This window comes from Cydia splendana, chromosome 15 (genome assembly GCF_910591565.1).
Source record: "Cydia splendana chromosome 15, ilCydSple1.2, whole genome shotgun sequence".
Classification (NCBI taxonomy): Eukaryota; Metazoa; Arthropoda; class Insecta; order Lepidoptera; family Tortricidae; genus Cydia; species Cydia splendana.
Genome location: NC_085974.1, coordinates 3,657,956 through 3,682,603, shown reverse-complemented (window position 1 = coordinate 3,682,603; position 24,648 = coordinate 3,657,956). Strand labels below are relative to the sequence as shown.

Sequence of the window (24,648 nt, the reverse complement as noted above, 5' to 3'; positions counted from 1 at the left end):
ATATTTTGACTTAGATATTAAGTAAAAAAAAAGAAATACAAGTATCGTAAAACTACGCAACTATAGCCCAAAATTAACTCGATTATCTTCGTTAAAGTGTATTTTATTCGAATTTTGTAGTTCTAAGACAAAGAAAAAACTCAGACAATATCTAAAATAACATTGCTACGGTATTGGTGGTTTGAGAAGTAACTTGGTTCGATAGAAATTCAAGATATAGTTTTAGCTGGCAGAAAAATAAAAGTACGCGAATTAGATGAAGCCATACGGATCTCAACTGAGTGAGTTCTGCACATTTTTATAAAGCTTGGTTTCATAAAGTACACAACATTCCTCAACACATTTGTTTTCAGGTCGAACCAAGCTACTTACCAAACCGCCCTAGTACTTATACTTAATTACCTTTCAACTTGTGAATCATAGTTGCAGTATTGGATTATATTTGGGTGGTTTTACGGTAGGGTTGGAGTGGATGTGAAGTCGCCATTTCAAACATTTTAGAAATCGAGATCACTTTGGTATAGTGCAATAATAACTAGTAGCCATCAGCGATTGTCTATAAATAGGGAAGTGTTGAATCTGCCACTAGATCAGGCCATTTTCAGACAAGCCCCGGCGGTGAAATTCTTCTAAAATTATGTAGTCGCTTTAGTACTGTACTCTTCACTCACTAGGTCACTCTAGGATCCACTGAGCTCCAGCTGTATATTATGAGCATGTTAATAATATGGACCACTAGTCCATATTACTGGTTCATATAAAGACAAGCCCGAAGTTCTGCTAAAGTCCATGATCACTTAGCAATGGTAAGAATGGTAACTCTAGTAACCATCAGTGTACACAATAGGCAAGTGTTGAACTCTGCCACGATACCAAGCCACTGTCAGACAATCCCCGTCGGTAAAATTCTTCTAAAATGGTAGTCGCTTCACTCACTAGGTCACTCTAGTACTCACTTTGAGCTTCAGTTGTAGATATATTATGAACATGTTAATAATATGGACCACTAGTCCATGTTCATATAAAGACAAGCCCGAAGTTCTGCTAAAGTCCATGATCACTTAGCAATGGTAAGAATGGTAACTCTAGTAACCATCAGTGTACACGATAGGGAAGTGTTGAACTCTGCCACTAGACCAGGCCACTGTCAGACAGGCCCCGTCGGTGAAATTCTGTTGGAACGCCATAGTCAGTGGCACTTCGTTCTCTATACCGCATACGAAACAGCTGCAACGAAAGAAAATAATAGTGTACCTCTCTGTCAGATTTTTTTGTTTTAACCCTTTAAACAGATCTCTGACCCTAAAATTAGGAGTTGTCCATTAATCGCGTCTTAGATTTTTGGCTGGTTTTTGTTTGACCCTTCTCACGCCTATGGGTGATATTTGGTTATATTTTCTGATCTCCCCAATTTGTTAATTTTATGATTCGACCAATGAAACAATTTTGCAGCTAGAATAATATAAAAATTTCCTTACTACGAGCGATGACCGCGTTAAAATCATAACCCTTCCCGTACCGTAAAATGGGGTTAGTAGGCGCAAAACTGACATTCAAACCTCGATAACATTTTATTTTTACATATGCAAACTGAATGGTGTATATGTCGCAGTCAAAAGTGTGAACTGGTCAAAAGAACTTTGAACCGACAAAAACAGGCAAAACTGCTTTTGACTGAGCATGTTGGTCAAAAGTAGTTTTGCCTGAAAATCATTGGTTAATAGTAATTGTGACTGTTACTATCAGTCAAAAGTACTCGCAGAAATAGGTAGGTTAGGGTTATTTTTTTTTTGCTACGCCCTAAAAACGAAACTGTTCCCAGAGATAGGTAGGTTAGGGTTATTTTTTTTTTGCTACGCCCTAAAAACGAAACTGCTTTTGACTAACATGCTCAGTCAAAAGCAGTTTTGCCTGTTTTTGTCGGTTAAAAGTTCTTTTGACCAGTTCACACTTTTGACTGCAACATATATAATAAGTGTTTTGGACGTTTGTATTTTAGTTTTTATTTTATTTTGGGTAGTTCAATTTCATAACTTTGACGATAAACAGGAAATCCCACCTCACCCCGTAGTCCCTCGTAATTGGGGTGAGATGGGTTTTCATACGAAGGTGATTTTGGAAGATTGTTGGATCGATTTTTTTTATTATGAGTATTACTATAGCTCCATTTTAAATTGGAATACATTATTTTTGTAGCAGTAGCCTTAAAATTCCATCTCACCCCCTTTCACTCTTCTCTCCCCATTCATAACCCAGCTCTCCCCGCGAATCCTACTCACCCCATTTTATGGTAATCTGATAAAAAATGGTAAAATAATCTACTAAAGGAAGTATTCCACCTGTCCAATTTTTTGGTCCAACGTGCATTGCGTCTCACTCTCTCATTAATTAAGCAAAATGTGAGACGCCAACACACATTGGACCAAGATATTGGACAGAATACCACCCTAAGTTTCTAAAATACAATTTGGCGTAAACAAAATCCACTTACCAGGGTGTTATTTTAAGCTGCATCATGATATTAGTAGTGCAGAAGACGGCCACAAGTGCAGACTCCTCAAACATGAGGGCCAGGTATCGGCCCGAGGGGTCCCAGCACATGTCTAATATAGGACCCCCTACGGGGTCACCTGATGGTAGCTCAGTCTTTGTCACGTCCAGTACTGGTAATGCTTTCATGTTCTGGGCGCCTGGGAGACAAAAAATGATACTTTTTAGAGTAACTGGTTGGTTTACAATTTACAATTTTTTTATATTGTAGTGCAACGCGCGAGCGAAGTCTCAGTTTCGGCTTTTATTGATTCCATATATGTCCAGCTGTTTTCCTCTACAGGGTCACATTTCTCAACCTCGTAAAATTTTCTGAGCAGGGTTTGATAAATAAATAAATATTATGAGACAATCTTACACAAATCGACCTAGCCCCACAGCAAGCTCAATAAGGCTTGTGTTGTGCATACTAGACAATATATTATATAATATTAAAGATATAAAAAAAAATACATAGGGAACGTCCATAACTCGGGAACAAATATTTGTGATGAACACACACAATGCTTTTGCTAGGATTTGAACACGGGACCTCACGCTTGACATGATCACTACGGGATAGGCTCGGAGGTTGTTCTAAATATAATTATGGACTTTTTTGTCAATACATTGATTTAAAATTTTTCAAAATGGCGAAGCGAAGGGATTCGCTCATAGAGCCACTAAGTACAGAGAACTTACCATTCATAAGCCCAGTGCTACTAAGCGCATAGACCATAGGTTCGCTCTTGGCAGCAAATAGCAGAAGATCGCCGGGCCCCCAGCAAGCAGCCACCACGCGACCGCCGCGCGCACACCAGCGCTCCGGCGTCCACTGTTTAGTGTCCCACACCCTGAGAAAGCAAAGATAATTCTCTGTTTATGTGTTAAATTTTCTATGATATTGGTCTGACAGATTGGGGCAAATAAGTTCCCGTTTTAGTACCTGGGCTTTAACCCTTTGATAGCTAAAGATGTCAACTGACGTGCACGCCTACAGCTCAATATCAACCATTGTAGGGTCATTCTCTGAGAATATGTCTGCGGTTGCGTCTAATTGCCATGACTCTTTTTATACGTTTTGTATGGGTCGCAGCAATCAGACTGCAGACCCCTGTGCATTCAGATAAGGTTCACGACGAGGCGCCGCGTACGATAGGCGTGGAGTTCTGGGTTAAAAACAATGGGTAAATACCGGTTTATATTGAGAATGGCACACACCCATTAATGTGGATGAATCAACCTCAACTTGTACTGTTTAATAAGGTGTGCATTAATTAATAAAACATGTAAAGTCACCTGCAATAATATGTTACTCTTCGCAGGCCGCAAAAATATATGACACACTCTTATGGCTCTACAAATAAGATCGTGTCAGATATATTTGCTGCCTTCTTTGTGTAACACATTATTGCTGGTGACTGTATTCATATTTTTTATTAATGAATACCCACCTAAATATTATAGATGATGTGGCGGCAAACACTTTGCTCCCGCCAAACGACCACCGAGAGAAGACTATACCACCACCGGCCACACGTCTCAATGGCACTGCCGTTTCCATGCTGACATCCCATATGAGCATGGAGGTGTCGGCTCCACTGCAGCTGATGAGGAGGTCACCATTGGGTGACCAGCTTACGTCTGTTACTGGACTGTGGTTATTTCTGGAATTTATGAATATAATATTATGTAAGTATATTTTCTTATGCCTGACAGGCAGAATTATGGGAGATAAAGTCAATAAAATTTGATATTTAATTGATTGACATAAAGTTTCAAATTAAGTATGCTATCTCAAGGTTTATGTGAGTATGATGGAATTATGCTGCATCTATATTGTAATGTATTCTAATCTTCTGTACTCTCATAACTGTAAACATTATAACATTTACATATAACTAGGTTGAAATATACTGATTGTGGTATGTGACTAGTTAACTTTTAACATTATGTTTTTGTATGTGACATAGTTTCAACAAAAAACTTGGACGTCTTCAACCAACTAAGGTTTCCTTAGTCAGTCAGTCTTGCACTAGTCTTAAAAATTATTACTAATACTTCTATTATGATAAAAATTAACTTACTGTTTCAAAACTACTGCATTACTCGAAGACGGCTTTGTAAATGTAGAATTAGGGTCCACTGTCCACACAATTACTCCCTGCTCGCACCCCACAGCTATCTCCGAAGCCGAATATGGTCTCCAACTAAGCGAAGACACGTGTCCTTGCGCTTTACATTTCAACATCGGCACAAACGAAGCCTCCGTGCAATACACTCTTATGTTATCATCAGTGGTTGCTACCGCTATTTTAGTAGTATGAGGGTGCCAAGCCAAGCATTTTATAGGGCCACTCCCCCAGTTCCTGGTCTTAGAGTAATTTGCCACGATTTTAGGCCCAATATCTTTTAAATGTGGCTGCATGAAATAATGAAAGGCCGTAAACACATTAGCGACTTTTAAAAGGTATGACGCGGTCAGAGCGAGTACTGGGCTTTCTCGATTGACGCTAGGGTCTGCGGCTACGCTCAAAGCTTCTAGAAACCCCTGTTTGTACCACACACTGGTTATTTTTTTCAGTAAATTGTCTTCAACGTCGACGTACATGGATACATTTTCGTCGGTGGCACGATGATGATGTATCTCTCTTGTTACGTTTATCACTGGATGTTTCTTAGTCTGAAAAGAGAATTGGTTTCTAAATAGCTAAAAAACATTGTTAAGTTCATATTCTTACCATCAAAATGAGGTTAAACTTACGGTGTTGGTAAATGTTGAAATGTTGCCATATCGGCAGTTCCCGCAGCAATATACTTCATTTAGTTTGCAGAAGGCTGTTTCATCAGGTCCCGGCAATTCGGGAAATCCATGAAAAGCTGACATTTTCGATTTTATCACTGTTTATAACGTGAAACGGCCGGTCACTATACAACGCTTTTTCAAACTGCAAGTGTCAATTTCATTTCACTTGACACTCTTGACAGTTCACTGACAGTTAAAGCGTTTAGAAATCCTGTATGATGATAGCAGTATTTTTCTTCTCAAAGCCCAAAAATTATAAAATGACAAAGGAGAAAAAATAAAGTCTGTCAAGCCATTTCCGTTAGTAGAATAAATCGGCAAGTTTTAAAATGGTGGCGCGAAGGGTAAATAGAATCGGGAGTGGTCGAGATAAGGTTGCGGTCCAGTACGCCCGTCTGTAAGCACTTAACGTGTGACGAGTGCAAGCGTTATTTGATATAAAAAAAGAATAAACCTCTTTTTTTGGTATAGCCGGTCAAACAAGTTTGTCAGTAGCAAAAGGCGCGAAATTCAAATTTTCTTAGGAACGATTACCCTTCGCGCCTACATTTTATTTAATTTGCCGCTTTTTTCTACTGACGGAAATGGCTTGACAGACTTAAGTTCTGGATTCTCTTTTGATTTGCAGTATTTAACTAATCGAATGCCAATATTGCCAATCAATTCAAATTAGACACGCATCAAAGACTTAAGTAGCAATAAAAATAGATACACGCAGTCTACCTGTGATAAGTACAGTCAGCAGCAGAAGTTGCTAAGCGGGCGAGGTGTTCAAAATAATCCTGACGCGACTTTATTGTTAAGACAATAAGAGCGTCAAGGTAATTTTAAACATCTCACCCGCTTAGCAACTTCTGCTGCTGACTGTACCTAGGTACTTTAAAGCATCGAAATACGTTTTTAAGCTAATATTTTACTCCAGATTCTCCACTACGTACTCATCCGTAAAATAACCTATTTTGCATAGTCTGCACTCAAAGTAAAAAGTTATATTATAAAGGTTGGCATGCGAAGAATAATAATGTACCTAGTCAAAGATTTATTGCCAGGGACGTGCGATTTATAAGGAGAGGAGACAGCGGGGTAATTGATTCTTTGCACTGGCAACTTTGCATAGGGACATTTTTCAGGGCAATTCTCAGACTTTGAACGCAAATTTTCCAATTTAACTCTAACCTTTGAATATGCTTAGTTATTATAAATCGAAGACTCTGTGTGGCGATAGGTGCAAAATGACGATGGCGAATTTTGTTTTATGAATAGGTGCATGAAAGTCACTTAGGAAAGTCACACATTTTATATATAATTCTAAATCAATTTTTTTATAATATAATTCCTTGATTATTCATTCTGACATGTGCCACACATAATCGACATTTTGAAATTGTATTATAATATATTATCTATCGTAAATTTAAGTTAAATCTTAAATTATGTTGTATTTTGACGTGTAAAAATCTGTATATTTTTTTACCAATAAAAATCGGAATCTGAATCTGAATCTGAAAGAGAATCTGAAAATCATTTGTAGACATTAATTTGGGCGGGATTGGAGATTGGATAACACGATACATATTATTTAATTTATGCAACAGGTACTTTCATATATATTATGTAAATCAGTACTTATTTAGTTACGTAAGCTTGTAAAAATAATTGTAATCTCGACTGTACCAGTCACAGGTAAGGTAAGGTATTAAAAAAATAATTTGGGACAATCTTACAAAAATCGTCCTAGCTCCACATAAAACTCAATAAGGTTTGTGTTGTGGGTGTGGTTAGATATTAGACGACAATATATATATGATAGATGTGTAAATTTCCCCTAGTGTAAATTTCATTCGATAGCGTGACGTACGTACTCTGTAAGTGTCATGTTATATGGAATTTTGAACAGCGCGCCAAGCGGGACGTTTAAGAAACTCAAAATCCCTACATAATGAGACTTAACGCAAACGCGTCACGTCACGCCATCGAATAAAATTTACACTAGTGGTACTGATATAGATAAAAACTTATATACAAGAAAACATCCGTAACTTAGTATTAGGTAACAAATATCTGCGATCAACACTCAAATAAATGCCTCTACCAGGATTTGAACGCGGGACCTCCTGCTTCGTAGGCAGGGTCACTGCTGGTGCCGACTAGACTAAGAAGCAGTTAAAAAATAATTAAAAGATAAGAAATAATTAATGTGACCAATCAATTTTTATGGCATATCTGCACTTCATTAGCATTGCCAAGAGGTGGTAACATGTTACGAGTCAAAAATGGTAAGTATAAAATAATTATGTTAAAATACCTACATAGGTACATATAAAATTACTAAGTTACTAAAGTGTCATTCTATGGAACTTGCTAACTATGTAAAACAACCGCCATATGGAAACTGTCAAAAATGATGAATTTACTAGGGACTTTTGTATACATAGTTAGCAAGTTCCATAGAATGACACTTTACCTCGCTTTGGAATTATAAAAAAAAATATTTAACTACAAAAAGTTCCTAGTTAGTTGAAACCCTCGCATCGCTTAAGATTTTCACTTTTGGAACCACTGTGGTTAAATGTTGAAAATTTTCGCTTGCTCTGGTGCTTATCAAAATTAGCACGAGAATAGGATATTATAGGTATAGCCGGTCAAACAAATTTGTCAATTGAAAAAGGCGCAAAATTCAAATCTTCGCGCCTACATTTTTTAAATTTGCTGCTCTTCTCTACTGACGGAAATGGCTTCAGAGTATAGCTTAAGATAAACTACAGACGTTACCTACAGGAGATTTTTTTTTTCAGTATTATCTTTTATCAACGTGATAGTTCTGGTAATAGCATTATCCGCCGTTACCGTCGGATTTGCAAGAAACCATCACGGGCGTCGAAATAATAAAGTTGATACTAATGTCACAGTAGTAAGTGTTGATGAAGTTTTTTAGGGTTCCGTAGGTACCCAAAGGGTACAAACGGGACCCTACTATTACCAGCTATTACTAACACTCCACCGTCTGTCCGTCTGTCTGTCACCAGGCTGTATCTCATGAACCGTGACAGCTAGACAGTTGAAATTTTCACAGATGATGTATTTTTGTTGCCGCTATAACAACAAATACTAAAAATTCGGAACCCTCGGTGGGTTTGCCTCTTGGCTTGACGCCAAGCCACGCGCTACCCTTCTCCAGTCATGTCCAGGTCGTTTTATTTGTGGTGTCCAGTCAGGTCGTCTTCCCATTTTTATTGGTGACCTCTACTCTGGTGGTTTCTCTTGTGGACCGCGTAACTTGTGACCTATCTCCACATTTGTTGGTCAATCCGCGTTATTATGTCAACTTTGGATCTCTGATGCGCTACTCCTCACTCTGTCCAGGGGCTTTACATGATGTCCTTATTGCGATTAAGTTTAGGTCCTTAACAGGCCCCTAATGGTAATGGTGGTGGTGGTGGTATGGTAATGGTTTGGTAAGGCCCCTGTTTCCTTATTCCTGTCAAGTTTTTCTCCATGGTAGGTACTAAGTTAATATAATTTATATCGTAATTGCAGGATTACTTAAAACAACGGCAATTCTACTTCCGCCCATGGACTGAGTCTTTGCAGGGCACAAATAAGGTTGAAGCGCTACCTCTTCCTTCTGACCACTGGGCAAAGAAGATTAAACACCTCCTCAAGCTACAAGCCATGAGACATCCCGGGAAATAATCTTCATGTTCGCTACTAGCAGCTTTCAACAAAAAAAAAACCGGAGTTTCACACACATAAAAACACTAAACCAAATTGATTACGATACATAGCGACCCTGCCAGAATTTTCCCTGTTATCGTGCTGCAATCTTCAGACACAAAGTCGAAAGACACTATGTCTATTTGAGACCAGTCAACTATCAAAGGTCTATCTAATATAAATTTGGAGTTTTCTTTCTTGTGTCTTTGTTGTGTCAAAACCAAAGACACAGGAAAGAAAATGGCGCTCTTTATGCTTAGCCCAGTGGTCAGCAGGCAGAGGAAGCGCCATTCTTTCGCCCAGTGGCGAAGAACATTAACACACCTGAACACCTACCTGCTCATTCTCAAGCTACAAGCCATGAAGCATCCGAGGAAATAAAGCTTCAAAGTGGGTTAGTTAACCGTTAACCCATGGTTGTACCCACTGGTAACTCCGGATTTTACCGGTTAACCCCAAGTTAATGGCTAACCCTGGATGGCGCAAGTGGCCCTAACCTAAACAAATAAACTTTTAAAAACACGATTTGTTTATTTTATAATCCATCAAGTCTTATAATTCTTCAATAAAAATAAAACATGCGCCTTGTAAGGCCGTTATAAGCCCAGATAAGAGGTGGGACAGGTAGGTATATAGATACGTTTTCTTTTACTAAAAAAACAGTGTTTTCGTTAGGAAACGTGCAAGAGGCAAGACCATGAATGACAATGAATTGTTCCATTGGTCTCACGACTCTCACGCAGAGAGGCAAAGATTACCTATTTGACGAGAACAGACATTAGTACTTTCAATGCCAATGAGTTGTTGACTTTGTAAGCAATGAGTAAAAAAAATTGATTTTCACCTCAGCAGCTCGAACAAGGGTACTTTGCTTCTTAAAAACAGTGAGTAAAATGCGATTTTGCTCACTGAGTCATTTTGTCGCACTCAGTGAGCAAAATCGCATTTTGCTCACTGATTGTGTCTCACTCAGTGAGCAAAATGCGATTTTGCTCACTGAGTGAGACAAAATGACATTCAAGTGACCTTTATAGTCATTTCAACATGCGGGGTCTAATACAGTTCGATATACTTGGGTTCTATTATCTCTGTCCCTCTAGGTATGTTCTCACTGCTTAGGGTGAAAATTTTTGTGTACTACACGAGATCAAAGTTATTTACATCTCGTGCGCTTTTGAATCCCTTACTACGCTCAAGATTCTAAATTAGATTCACTCGCTACGCTCGTGAATCTATTATAGAATCTTTCGCTTGCACGGGACTCAAAATAAGCACTCGAAGAAATATCAAACTTTGATCTCTTGTTGTACAAATAACTATTATCTAGGTTTTATAGAGTGAGTGATTTTAAAAAAGATAAGTATATTTAAGTATTTCGTCATTTCGAGAATTTAAATACCTAACAGCTTCTCTAATTGATGATGGTATGTTAATGTACTTAGTAAACATCAATTTAATTCCATATGTAAGTAAATATTTCAATGTGATGACCAACTCGGCAAGTTCAGAATTGTTTTTATAACAAATAAAGCTTTTCAAAGACGAATGTCTATGGTATTTAGTGCTACAAAGAGTCCGTTTCTTGTTTCCGTTCCGTTTCGTTCGTGTTGATCCTTTTTACAAGACTGCCCAAAAAAGGACGAAGATGAAAATACAGAGAAATGAAAGAGTACTGGAAACTGGAGCCCACTGCAAAGCACGGCGCCGCATAGCAAAATGAAGATTGACACTCGCACAGTGACGCTGCATGTAGGTATTTGATATGTTTCGGACTATGAAATGGAGGGGGGTGTGGCGTGTGGCTCGCTTTTGGAGCTAGCATGCGACGTAGTGGATTTCTACCATTAGGTACATGATCAGAAAGATACGATTATCATTAATGATAAGATATCTTACAAAATTACTAGCAAATCACTGTCGTATCTCCATCAATATCAGCATAATCGCCAATAATCTTTGCCACCACATGTCGCAGCGGAAACTTATCAACAATTCCTTTTTTACAACACACATGTGCAAGACCCCGGCGTTGCTGCTTGCTGCATTTTTCTATTTTCTTGCCTCTTCATAGTATAAAACGGAATCCCAGGGCGATTCGATCCGTAGTTCGGCGTCGGTGGCGTCTAAATTAAGATCGCCTTCGGCCGGCCTCGACTCGCCAAGATGCTCGCGCGCACACAGACCCGCCTCTCAACAAAAACCAAACGTAGTACATATTATATTTTTTCTCGAATTCGAATTTTCCCAACGTAAAACGAAATTTAACTGTGATTTGTGTTAACTTCTCTAGTAAAAAGACATTGATATAATGGTGAGTTGCGTTGAAGTGTTATGAGATGTTTTATAAATAGAATTCGCATGATCTTGAATTTTATTTGACCCGTTTAGTTTCAACTACAAAATGCCCGCGTGATATCACTATTCAAACTCTCTATCTTTTTTCTAATTGGCATTTTTCTCATTTTCAGTCCGTGAAGTGAAATCGAAGTGTAATTTCTTTTGAAAAGTGAAGACGGCTTAGCAAAATGAAGTTCACAATAGACGTATTGGGCATATTTCTAAAAGTAGTAGTTAGGGTAAGTGTTAATTTTAATAACTTTAATTTTAAGAAATGTTTGAATGAAACTTCCTCCGATTTTATTCGTTATAACATGTGCATATTACGGAATTATTACCACAATAGAGTTACTTTAATTCTATGGTATCTATGATAATTCTGGTATGTATTATTTGGCCAAGGTAATGAGAACGCTTCCGCGTGGTCACAGTGAATACACGGCATATAAATGAAGTATAAACCGTCATCACACGATCCAATATGTTTGTATTGACTGATTGTTTTGGCAATATTGATGATGAAATATCAATGGCTACCTTTTTGGCAACGCGGTGTAGTTTATTTTTGTTGATAAATGTATTATTATGTGATGATTTCATTTATATTGGAATGTAAATTATGCTGTGACATTGCTGTGACATGGCTGTGACCTTTTTAATTGATTTATGCATAATATGTAGATAAGTACGGTTACCATCAGTTTGTCACTGACATAAACGCCGTCGAGAACGTAATTTACTTTCTATACATCTCGCTCGCACTCGCATATTATACAAACTGATGGTAACCGTAAAGGTATCGTTGGTGAAGCATTCATTAAAAAAATTGCTATTAAAATTACACTAGGAGTTTTCTTTGATTGCTGTGGACGATAAAAAAAGGTATTAACGTCAACATTTTTGTCGGCATTAAAACAATTATGCTTTATTAAGTTATAAAAAGTTAATAAACGATCTTTGATGTCAGATTGCATAACAATCAGGACGTTTACTCTCCCGTTAATATCTTGGCGAACGTCCAAAAATACAATAATGAAAAGCATAATAAAGGGGCCCACTGATTAACAGTCCGCCGGACGGTATCGGCCTGTCAGTTAGAACAAAATTTGGACAGTTCCAAACAACTGACAAGCCGATACCGTCCGGCGGACTGTTAATCAGTGGGCCCCTTTAAGTCGTATGGAACGCATATCTGCAGCGCTATCATGGTCGCGTTTTTATCACCTGTCAGGTCATGCGTCACTTTCGTACTTGTTAGAACGTGACAGGCATCGTCACAAATGATAAAGATTCTGCCATCTTAACCCTTCTGAAAAGAGGGAAGAGGGATGCGGCTGTAGATTGTTTTTGTATTTGTCAATTTAGTGCCACTTGCACCATTCCACTAACCCGGGGTGGACCGGTTAAACCTGGAGTTACCATGGTTACCAGTACAATTTATTGACACTGGGTTAACGATTTAACCGCTTAACCCCCGGTTAGTGGGATATTGCAAGTGGGCCTTACACTATTTGGTATTTACGGTCTATAACTATGAAAAAAACTTTGTATTTATAACTTTATATTGTGGTAGGTCAGGTAGGTTAGAGTTATAGCAATAAAGTAAGAGCTTAATTAAAATAATATCTTTTTAGTTAAATTTTATTTGTAAACTTGCTAGGCAGTTTAGCTTTTTTATTTAGGAAAGTTCGTTAGCTAAGATTGTATTACGCATAAAATAAAATAAACTGCAAGAACACTTTTAGGCTTACCATTCTTTGACATAATTGGGAATAAGGTAGTGCAATATTCATATTTAATTACACAAACGGGTCTACCGCGATATAATTTCATTGTTTTTACCTTTAATTCCGACGTTTCAGCTGAGTTGCACCATCTGTGGTCACGGAAAGACTGACGTCCCAACAAATGTCAACAGAGATATTAATAAAACACCACTAAAATACCCGAAATTAGTTTATAAAAATGTTCGGGGTAGACAAAGAAATTGCAGCTACCCGTTAAAGTTTAATGTTTATTGTCCACGGCACGACACGCAACACTCACAGTATCCGTACACTGGTCCGAAGATATATCCGCTGGTTTCAACATTTGAATCACTGGTCCCCAAGTAGACTATTAATTTGTACCCGTCCTCTCGGTTGAAATTTTTAGGGTGTTTTTTAATTTCAATCGCCTCTCTCACGATCCGCGGATAATAGTGTCGCTCGTTGGAGAGGACTTTGGGTTTATGTAGCTCAATCCAGTGATTCGTTCCTGTTGTCAGCAAGTGCTCAGCTATTGCGGATTTGTTTACATGGTGATTTTTAACAGCTGCTATGTGCGCTTAGTTTGGCCAATGTACGCACTTCCACAACTGCATTCTATCTTGTAGACACCCGGACTCTGGTACGGAATGACATCCTTTGGGCTGCGTAAAAGACTTGCTACTTTAGATAACGGCGTGTATACAGTCTTAATGGAGAATTTCTTCAGTACTGATCCAACTTTGTCCGTTATCCCTTTCACATACGGCAAAAAGGCTGGTTGCCTACTAACCTCCGGATGTCTTTCTTTTTTCCTAGTCGTGCGTGGGATTTTCTGCAAGTACCCATTTTTCTTTAGCACTTCCTGAACATGGGCTAACTCACTATCTATGTGTTCCGCGTCACATAAGTCTCGTGCTCTGTTAACCAGAGATGTGACCACCGATTGTAGATGCCTCGGATGATGGTGGGAAGATGCTTGTAGGTACCTGTCAGTATGTGTGGGCTTCCTGTACACGGAGTGTGCCAGGGTTCCATCTGGTTTCACTCTGTCTTCACAGTGGTTCTGGTTTCACAGTGTAGACAACTTACTCAAAAATATGTCCCATCTTCTTAATTCGCTGACATAAGAGCAATGGGACATATTTTTGAGATGATTTGTGCACCTATATTTTTACACTTGACTGTACATTTCTTCTTACTTCAAATCAAAGTTCCAGAATTCCAAATACTGCTTCTGTCGATCTTCCTGAAACCTACTACAATCCTACAAAGGGATCAGTCAGACCCGGACAATTTACGAGTGAGTTCATCCGGCGTTATCCGGTTGGGTTATCCGGACGAGATCTGTGCTGTGTCGGATCACGGATGTAATAACGGGAGAGCACGCGTTTAGAATTTAAATCTTACAGTTTAAGGTTATCAAGACAGTTTATCGTATCTAATAATCCTATGTCCTTTCCCAGGACCTCCGGAAATGGACATAGAATAGAAATAGTTTATTTGGTGTTAACCAACCAACGTTAACCAAGGTTAACCATTAATATCTTATTCTAATCCAGGCGGCTTAGCACGGTCGCGTTTTTATTCCTTGTCACCATGCCTGTCACGTTCTAACAAGTATGTAAGTGCGAAAGGGACGCGCATAGTGATAGTCGATAAAAATGGAACCGTGCTGAGCCCGCAGGACACCAAAATGGATGCCACAAAGTAGGTATATGCCGAGGACTATCGTCCTTAGTAGAGATGTGCGCCGATGGCAAAATCATCGGCGGCGGCGTCCGATGATTTTTTGACCGGCGGCGGCGGCGTGATCGGCGTGAAATCGGCGTGGCATAATTTTTGATACTGCATGAGAAGGTGGCTGTAGAAACTCTATATTAAAGCCTTCTGAGTATTTACTAGGCTATCCAAAACATATTATGTGTGTTTTCTAAATTATTGCCGAAAATTATATCCCATCATGACACTTGGCAACCATTTATTACCAATACCAACCTAACGGTTACCAACGGTATGTTTAAATATTAAAATAAAAGGATACTTTAAAACGCTACATTTTAGGCAGTATTTTTACTTACTTTGTAAGTGGAATACAAATAAAACACAAAAAATATTTTTAAGTTAAGTCTTAAATCTATGTATATTGACTTTTCCCAGCCGCTGTCGCCTCACCTAGGATTTGTTACGAAATAATGATGAACTACATACTTTACATGTGTCTGAACTGAAGTTTAACAGAAATGTAATGTTAGATTAAAGATGTCATCGTTTTCCAAAGAAAACGTCTCTGGCAGGTAGATTCGCTCAACAGAATGTCTTTGAAGTGTCCCGTTTTATGGAATACTAAGGTCTACTTTGTTTTCTTTACTACTGCAGCTTAGTGATGAATTGATGATAGTTGGTGATTTAAGTTCCTATAAGTAGGTATAATTGTTTAAGTATAGCTTATTGACGAAGAGTGGCAGAGTATAAAAACAGCAGTGACAAGTTCAGCTAAGAGCACTATCGGAGAAGCAAAACGTTCAAAAAATATAATGGTTTCATAAGGAATACGAGGAAGCCCTCAATAAAAAGAATGAAATGCGGCTTAAATATCTCCAAAACGATGGCTTAGAAAACAAAGAACTTTATAAGAATGAGAGGAACAAATGCAGAAAAATGGCGAGACGCAAAAATAGAAATATGGAAAGGGAGAGGTTTAGGAGAATGGAGGATTTGAGGGTGCGTCATTTCGTACGACCTTTTTACAGCCTACGTAGTGGATACCAGCCTAAAACCAATGCATGCCAAAATACCTCTGGAAGTCTTCTCACGGAAAAGGCAGATGTGCTTAGGAGATGGAGAGAACACTTTAACGATCTCCTGAACATTCCGCAAACAGCCACGGAAAAAGTGCCCATTTACTTTGACGTTGAAGAACGATTACAACCGCCTACTCGGTTAGAAGTCCAGCGGGCTATGCGTTGCCTGAAGAATAACAAGGCGCCGGGGCTTGATACTATTGCTTCAGAGTTACTCAAAAAAGGAGGCAGCGATCTCGAGAAGCGAATGTTTAGACTCGTATCTATGATATGGGAAGAGGAAAAGATGCCAGAAGATTGGAATTTAGGTATTATTGTGCCTCTTCTTCTTCCTCGCGTTATCCCGGCATTTTGCCACGGCTTATTGGAGCCTGGGGTCCGCTTGACAACTAATCCCATGAATTGACGTAGGCACTAGTTTTTACGAAAGCGACTGCCACCTGACCTTCCAACCTAGAGGGGAAACTAGGCCTTATTGGGATTAGTCCGGTTTCCTCACGATGTTTTCCTTCACCGAAAAGCAACCGGTAAATATCAAATGATATTTCGTACATAAGTTCCGAAAAACTCATTGGTACGAGCCGGGGTTTGAACCCGCGACCTCCGGATTGAAAGTCGCACGCTCTTACCGCTAGGCCACCAGCGCTCTTATTTATTATCGCAGGTATTATTGTGCCTATCTTCAAAAAAGGAAACAAGAGCATCTGTAGCAATTACCGAGGTATATCGGTTTTGTCTGTGGCTTATAAAGTTTTATCAGGAGTCGTGTATAGGCACCTATGCGGCTATGCTGAAGAGATATTAGGAGAATACCAATGCGGATTCAGGCCTAACCGCTCTACTGTAGACCAGATTCACCTACTGCGGCAAACACTGGAAAACGCATACGAATACAACATCGATCTTCATCACATGTTTGTGGACTTCAAGCAGGCATTTGACAGTGTTAACCGCGCACAAATACTCTCCAGCATGCTGTGTTTGGGTGTGCCAAGCAAGTTGGTTAGACTTGTGGATGCCACTTTAAAACACTCCAAATCCGTTGTGGCGATACAAAACGATTTATCTGAGCCTTTTGAGATTCGTTCGGGAGTGAAGCAAGGAGATGCGCTTTCGTCCATAGTTTTCAACCTGGTACTTGAGGCTGCAACGCGTAAATTAAACATCAATGGGCTGATCGACTACAACACAACTCAGCTTGCTGCGTATGCCGATGACATTGTCATTACCAGTAGGTCGAGAAACAGAATGGCCGATCACTGCCTAAACCTGCAGACAGAAGCCGCCACGTTTGGATTACGTGTAAACGTATCCAAGACTGAGTACCTTGCGACATCAAGGCAGACTGGACTGCCAACAAACATCTCTGTCGGCAATCAGGACATCAAAGGTGTGAGCAGCTTCAAGTATCTAGGAGCGACGGTTAACTCTCAGAACAAAACCGAGGAAGAGATAAGGGCGCGCATAGCTGCTGGGCACAAATGTTTCTACGCGTGTAGCAAACTTTTGAGCTCTAAACTGCTTAGTATTAGATCCAAACTTATTATCTATCGCACCATCATCAGGCCTGTCGTAACTTACGCCTGCGAAACTTGGACCCTAACTCAGAGAGACGAACTAAAACTTGCAGTGTTCGAAAGAAAAGTGCTCAAAAAGATCTATGGTCCTGTAATAGAACATGATACCTATCGTCAACGCATGAACCACGAGTTGGATGTACTCATAGAGCACGAGAACATCGTCAAGGTCTGTAAGTCACAGCGGTTGAGATGGGCGGGTCACCTTGAAAGGATGCCGTACAAGAGGGCAGCAAAAGTCATGACAAGGTGGACGCCGCAACAAAAAAGACCGAAAGGCAGGCCTAAGAAGCGTTGGATAGATTGTGTAGAAGAAGATCTTAGGAAGATGGGAAAGTTTACCAACTGGAAGAAGGTCGCCAGACACCGCGACAACTGGAGGAAGATTGTGGAGGAGGCCAAGACCCACAAAGGGTTGTAGCGCCAACGGAAGTAAGTAATAGCTTATTGCGAAGCTTTAAACAGATTTTTATAATTTTGGTTGAAATATATATTGTTAAGTAAAAGAAGCTGATAATCACCATAAAATGACTAAGAATTGATCGTGTGTAATTTTAAATGAAATTGTATATTATGTGATAAATAAATAAATCATATTTTGATTTATCACATAATATACAATTTCATTTACGTTCTACAAAAAAGCTGTGCGAAAAAATATCAAATAATAACCTTAGATCCAGAAACTAGATCTTGTTTAAATTAACACTAAATCGTTATCACAGCTAACACCGCAACGACAAAAATGATGCTAATTTGGTTCACCGGCAAATACTAAGCGAAAAAGCATAAGGATCTTTAAATTATACCTCTGACACTATCTATTCACTACGCAACATGGAATAAGACACGATAGGTATCAAAATTTCCCACGCCGATTATACGCCGGTCAAATTTATCGGCGGCGGCGGCGTGGAAAAATCGTCGGCGGCGGCGGCGCGGCGGCGCGGCGCACATGTCTAGTCCTTAGCCATGGCGATAATGTTCTTATACTTGAAATCATCCCTCAAATTAAAGGAATGAAAAGGGGGGAGGAATTTTCTACGGAAGTACTTATTTTACACAGAAATAGTCGCGGGCATACGTTAGTATATGAATATTAATGCATAGTTTGGAACCGGAAGGGTGTCATCTACAATTAGTTTTCACTGGCTGCCCCCCATCAATCAAGAAAATTGACAGTGGCACCACCGGTTTCATGCAGTACGTTGCAACGCATATTGCAATGCCACGCAGCTGGGCCATTTTATTAAAAGTTGTACCTACACCATTTTTTTTTTAGATTTGGGACTTTTACTATTATTTCTACTCTGTGGCTCTTAGCTCTTCTAATGTGAGAAAAAGTGTCCTAAAATTTTTATTTTCATTTTCTTACCATTTTTCATAGACTTTTGTATAACGGTTACGGAATGGAGAGAACGAAAAATTTATGGAAATCTTGTGTCTTTTTTTCTCGTAGGTATTACGATCGAAAGAGCTCATGATTTTATGTAGAAATAACATTAAAAAATCCGAATACAAAAAAATTGGTGTACCTACGACTTGAAATAAAATGGCCAAGCTATGTTTATGGAGTCGAAATGTAACCTTTACGAATATTCGAACAATGTGCAACTTTGCGACTACAACGAGTGCAGGCACCAGTAACGTAAGCTTTCAAGAAAATAAATTGTGCTCTAAATATAATTAATCCAAAGGTTAGCACTTTGCTGATTTAAACTACCCATGGCTCCAGTGTTAGGTGTTGCCATGCGTTGAACCGTCGCAAACAGTCAGCTGCTACAACCAGATTTGTCAGCTAGGCGTCCGTGTCAGTGACGAATTAGTGAAGTATCAGGATCGCTGTATTTTGATTTTAATAAAAAAATTGAGATTTTTGAGCAGTGAGAGATGTGTCATTAGGTAATTTTTATAATAACTCTGTAGTGCCGTTCGCTAACGAAACCATCATATTCGAAAAAAACTATCGAAGAACTACACAAGTACCTACATCAGTCGGCACCAAAGTATCTACTCTCTAATAACTTAACAAAAAGTGCTATATAGATGGTCAAGCAAATCTTGTCAGTAGAAAAAGGTGCGAAATTCAAATTTCCTATGAGACGATATCACTTCGCGCCTACAAGTTTCAAATTTGCCGCCTTTTTCTACTGACAATCTGCTTGACCAACTTTATGTACCAATATGTAGGTATAACAATAAAATTAGATTGTTACAAATACTTTTAAACGCGTAATGTAGAGATAATATACTAGAGCAGCAAGTCCGAGTTTCATCCGATGTGGTGATTACTGATTATTTTCATTTGTGTCAAAAAATATTCCAAGTTGGGTCTTTCGAACAAAACCTTATAAAGACCCACTTTATTATTCAATGTTATTAGGCAAGTGGGATGTTTCCTCTACTAAAAATAAATAATTTCACACAATGCATGAAATAAAGCACCAGATAATTATTACTATTAAAAACATAGAGAGCAGTTCTTTTTAAACACAATTTCTATTTAATAAATCGGATTGAAATATAAAAAGTAGGTGAGTTAACCATGACGTCTCTACACTCGTTTTCAGATAAATTCCATAATTAGCAAATCGTTTTGACAGTTCTAAAAAAGAAGCTGATTTGGCTAGTAGGATTGTAGGCGTCAATCCTGTCAAAACATTAACACTGCACCAAATGCACGCTCAAAAGCGTCAGTTGAATGCAACGTTGTGTGCAAAGTTACGGCCTTCGGATTTATGACGAGTTAGGCTTAGCATTGAGGTCAATGAACCCTAAGCTAGAGTTCCTTTATACGGACATAGTAGGGTTTCTTTCAATTTCATTTCATTTAATCAAATTAAATTTAAGTTTAGAGTTAGACCAAAATAAGTCTGCAACGAATTTGAAAGCATACCTACGCAGTGCAAATAGATTTGGTTTGATGGCAAAGGGTAAAAATGGGACCCTATTACTAAGACTCCACTGTCTGTCTGTCTGTCTGTCTGTCTGTCTGTCTGTCTGTCTGTCTGTCTGTCTGTCTGTCTGTCTGTCTGTCTGTCTGTCTGTCTGTCTGTCTGTCTGTCTGTCTGTCTGTCTGTCTGTCTGTCTGTCTGTCTGTCTGTCTGTCTGTCTGTCTGTCTGTCTGTCTGTCTGTCTGTCTGTCTGTCTGTCTGTCTGTCTGTCTGTCTGTCTGTCTGTCTGTCTGTCTGTCTGTCTGTCTGTCTGTCTGTCTGTCTGTCTGTCTGTCTGTCTGTCTGTCTGTCTGTCTGTCTGTCTGTCTGTCTGTCTGTCTGTCTGTCTGTCTGTCTGTCTGTCTGTCTGTCTGTCTGTCTGTCTGTCTGTCTGTCTGTCTGTCTGTCTGTCTGTCTGTCTGTCTGTCTGTCTGTCTGTCTGTCTGTCTGTCTGTCTGTCTGTCTGTCTGTCTGTCTGTCTGTCTGTCTGTCTGTCTGTCTGTCTGTCTGTCTGTCTGTCTGTCTGTCTGTCTGTCTGTCTGTCTGTCTGTCTGTCTGTCTGTCTGTCTGTCTGTCTGTCTGTCTGTCTGTCTGTCTGTCTGTCTGTCTGTCTGTCTGTCTGTCTGTCTGTCTGTCTGTCTGTCTGTCTGTCTGTCTGTCTGTCTGTCTGTCTGTCTGTCTGTCTGTCTGTCTGTCTGTCTGTCTGTCTGTCTGTCTGTCTGTCTGTCTGTCTGTCTGTCTGTCTGTCTGTCTGTCTGTCTGTCTGTCTGTCTGTCTGTCTGTCTGTCTGTCTGTCTGTCTGTCTGTCTGTCTGTCTGTCTGTCTGTCTGTCTGTCTGTCTGTCTGTCTGTCTGTCTGTCTGTCTGTCTGTCTGTCTGTCTGTCTGTCTGTCTGTCTGTCTGTCTGTCTGTCTGTCTGTCTGTCTGTCTGTCTGTCTGTCTGTCTGTCTGTCTGTCTGTCTGTCTGTCTGTCTGTCTGTCTGTCTGTCTGTCTGTCTGTCTGTCTGTCTGTCTGTCTGTCTGTCTGTCTGTCTGTCTGTCTGTCTGTCTGTCTGTCTGTCTGTCTGTCTGTCTGTCTGTCTGTCTGTCTGTCTGTCTGTCTGTCTGTCTGTCTGTCTGTCTGTCTGTCTGTCTGTCTGTCTGTCTGTCTGTCTGTCTGTCTGTCTGTCTGTCTGTCTGTCTGTCTGTCTGTCTGTCTGTCTGTCTGTCTGTCTGTCTGTCTGTCTGTCTGTCTGTCTGTCTGTCTGTCTGTCTGTCTGTCTGTCTGTCTGTCTGTCTGTCTGTCTGTCTGTCTGTCTGTCTGTCTGTCTGTCTGTCTGTCTGTCTGTCTGTCTGTCTGTCTGTCTGTCTGTCTGTCTGTCTGTCTGTCTGTCTGTCTGTCTGTCTGTCTGTCTGTCTGTCTGTCTGTCTGTCTGTCTGTCTGTCTGTCTGTCTGTCTGTCTGTCTGTCTGTCTGTCTGTCTGTCTGTCTGTCTGTCTGTCTGTCTGTCTGTCTGTCTGTCTGTCTGTCTGTCTGTCTGTCTGTCTGTCTGTCTGTCTGTCTGTCTGTCTGTCTGTCTGTCTGTCTGTCTGTCTGTCTGTCTGTCTGTCTGTCTGTCTGTCTGTCTGTCTGTCTGTCTGTCTGTCTGTCTGTCTGTCTGTCTGTCTGTCTGTCTGTCTGTCTGTCTGTCTGTCTGTCTGTCTGTCTGTCTGTCTGTCTGTCACCAGGCTATATATATCTCATGGGCCGTGATAGCACTGATAGCTAAACAGTTGACATTTCCTCAGATGATGTATTTCTGTTGCCGCTATAACAACAAATAAATACTAAAAGCATAATAAAATAAATATTTAAGTAACCAACGTGATTTTTTTGCTGCTTTTTGCGTAATGGTACGGAACTCTTCGTGCGCGAGTCCGACTCGCACTTGGCCGGTTTTTTTTTGCTCGGGGCAAGCAGCAAGTGTTTCTTTTGCCCCGGTGTTTCCCTTACCTCATCTTTACCTTATTATAAATGGAATCGCCCAGGTGTGAAAACGTGAGAATCTACTTAGAGAATGAGCTAATTTCAAACTCGATGAAAGGCGCCTCAGTTATAGGATCTTGATCAAACTTGTGCTATGAAGATATTGATGAAAAGGAGTCTTCATCTAATAAAAATAAATGAAGAATTGAAGTTTTTCATCCCTGCATTCTAAAGATTGAAGTTTATTAACACCCGACTACGAGTACTACTCACATTTTACTATTATATTTTAGTTTGAGATATTTGTTGTGTTAGAACCCTACAAGTCGTAGACAACCACCCAATTATAGTCGAAAAGCTCCTATCTATATAGTCCAAAATTAACTCGAATACAATGATTCCATTTTAATACATACTGATGTGCCATGTGAAAGTTCTTAAATTGTGAAGTTTCCACATAGAAATAAAACGATAAATTTTCACATTTTTGTTAAAAATAGAAATACAAGTTCTATTTAATAAATCGGATACAAATATAAAAAGTAGGTGAGTTGAGCGTTACGTCACGATGTAATGTTTCATATAAATTCCATTATCATTCAATTCTGAAGTTAAAGTTCCCTCTTTATTTTCTGTAAACATTTCCGTAATTACCGAGAACTTTTCCAAATTCTCGCACTTGCAATTGTTGTTGTCTGTATTTGCAGCTAATACTTTTCAAATATAAACTAACAAAATGTTAATGAGATAGCTAGCAGCAATAAGTAACTTCTCTATGGGTATAAATTTACATTCAAAACATGTATTCCTTTCAGATTTACTTCGTTACCGAAGTATCTACAAAGTAGACGGAACGGGGTGAATAACACTTTCTGTTTACGTTGGAAAATTGGAATTTGTTTGTGTAAAATCATTACAAGTAACGATTTTACACATACAAATTCCATCATTACAAGTAACGATTTTACACATACAAATTCCAATTTAAAAAAAAAGCAAGTTTGCTCTTTTTTATACCACGTCAGTGGCAAACAAGCATACGGCCCGCCTGATGGTAAGCAGTCACCGTAGCCTATGGACGCCTGCAATTACAGGGGTGTTACATCGGTACATGCTCGTTGCCAAGCCGTTAAAAACCGCGTTAAAAAACGCTCACGTCTACGTAATTTACTTTCTGTACATCTCGCTTGCAGTACGAGTACGCGCGAGATGCATAGAAATTAAGTTACGTAGACGTGAGCGTATATGTCAATGTCAAAACTGATGGTAGACGTACAGTACACTTAATTTTTTGACGAACCTCACACTGTAGCCCCTCGAGAAAACTTCGGCAGGGTGCTATAGTTAGTTTTTTTAGCATTAGAAATAAGGTAAACAATCTTGACGTGTCTTTTAATTGAAAAACACTTTTTAAAAATTAAGTCACGGCAAATATGTAACAATTATAAATCGAATACGAACATTTATATTCTTCTGCTTTCATAAGTAATAGTTATTGATTTTTAAAAAGCGTTTTTCAATTAAAAGACATGTCAAGATCGCTTACCTTCTTTCTAATCCTAAAAAAAACGAACTTTAAGAAAAGTGAGAGTCTATAGCTGGGATCGGAACCGGTTTTTTGCAAAAACTTCGAAATAACCATATATTTCGAATTATTTTGTACTCAAAATGGACCTTAGTTGTATTTTGAGGTAACGACTTCGTATTATTAGATTGCCCATTGCCCAATTAGAAATGAAATAATTAACAAAGAACGAAAAAATACCATTTTCGTTCCCATACAACAAAATACCGGCATCCGATTCCTGGTGTGTATTGCAAGTTCATACTTTTGCCACTAAAAGCAAGTAGTAAATATATGAACAGTATGAAAACGCAATAAACACTAGTTATTGTGTAAACAGGCCCCATTGTGAAGGCCAGCCACACTTATCCGTATGCCACACTTAACCGTAATGATAGAGTTATACCAAGAAAAGTCTGTAGCGATTTTGATAGCCCACGCAGTGCAAGTGTTATTTATACGACATAATTTCATAGAAGTTTGATGTTTAAAATAACACTTGCACTGCGTGGGCTATCAAAATCTAAGCAGACTTTTCTTGGTCTTACTCTATAATTAAGTGCAAATCTCGATGAATTGATCTACCTTGGCCAACTAAGTTGTCTCCATGACTTTTTTGTCTTGATATAAAAAGATTTTTAAGTATTAATAATCTAAATCAGACTTCTTCAGACGTTACAAGTTACAACAAATGCC

General features: G+C 39.2%; 2 protein-coding genes and 1 long non-coding RNA gene across 5 annotated transcripts in view; 2 read left to right on the top strand and 1 right to left on the bottom strand.

The window, feature by feature from the left end:
* Positions 1 to 58: 58 nt before the first annotated feature.
* LOC134797405 (aladin-like) lies at positions 59 to 5,500 on the bottom strand. Its single transcript, XM_063769628.1, has 6 exons — positions 5,294 to 5,500; positions 4,617 to 5,212; positions 3,984 to 4,196; positions 3,232 to 3,383; positions 2,492 to 2,690; positions 59 to 1,227 (listed from the first exon to the last, which is right to left on the bottom strand). The coding sequence occupies exons 1-6, from the start codon at positions 5,414 to 5,416 to the stop codon at positions 1,086 to 1,088; spliced, it is 1,425 nt and encodes a 474-aa protein (XP_063625698.1). The 5' UTR covers positions 5,417 to 5,500; the 3' UTR covers positions 59 to 1,085.
* Positions 5,501 to 7,479: 1,979 nt separating this feature from the next.
* LOC134797453 (uncharacterized) lies at positions 7,480 to 9,572 on the top strand. Its single transcript, XR_010145079.1, has 3 exons — positions 7,480 to 7,611; positions 8,131 to 8,246; positions 8,873 to 9,572. It is a non-coding gene; the product is annotated as an uncharacterized LOC134797453 (long non-coding RNA).
* Positions 9,573 to 11,142: 1,570 nt separating this feature from the next.
* The window catches only part of LOC134797436 (aquaporin-11), a 37,081-nt gene continuing 23,575 nt past the window's right edge, over positions 11,143 to 24,648 (top strand). The window contains exons 1-2 of one of the 3 annotated variants that reach the window (XM_063769672.1): positions 11,143 to 11,360; positions 11,518 to 11,625. In XM_063769672.1, the coding sequence (XP_063625742.1) occupies positions 11,575 to 11,625 (51 nt within the window). In that variant the 5' untranslated portion in view covers positions 11,143 to 11,360; positions 11,518 to 11,574. Of the gene's footprint in view, positions 11,361 to 11,443; positions 11,626 to 24,648 lie in introns of those variants that run through there. The other 2 variants (XM_063769671.1, XM_063769673.1) reach the window with 2 other exon arrangements.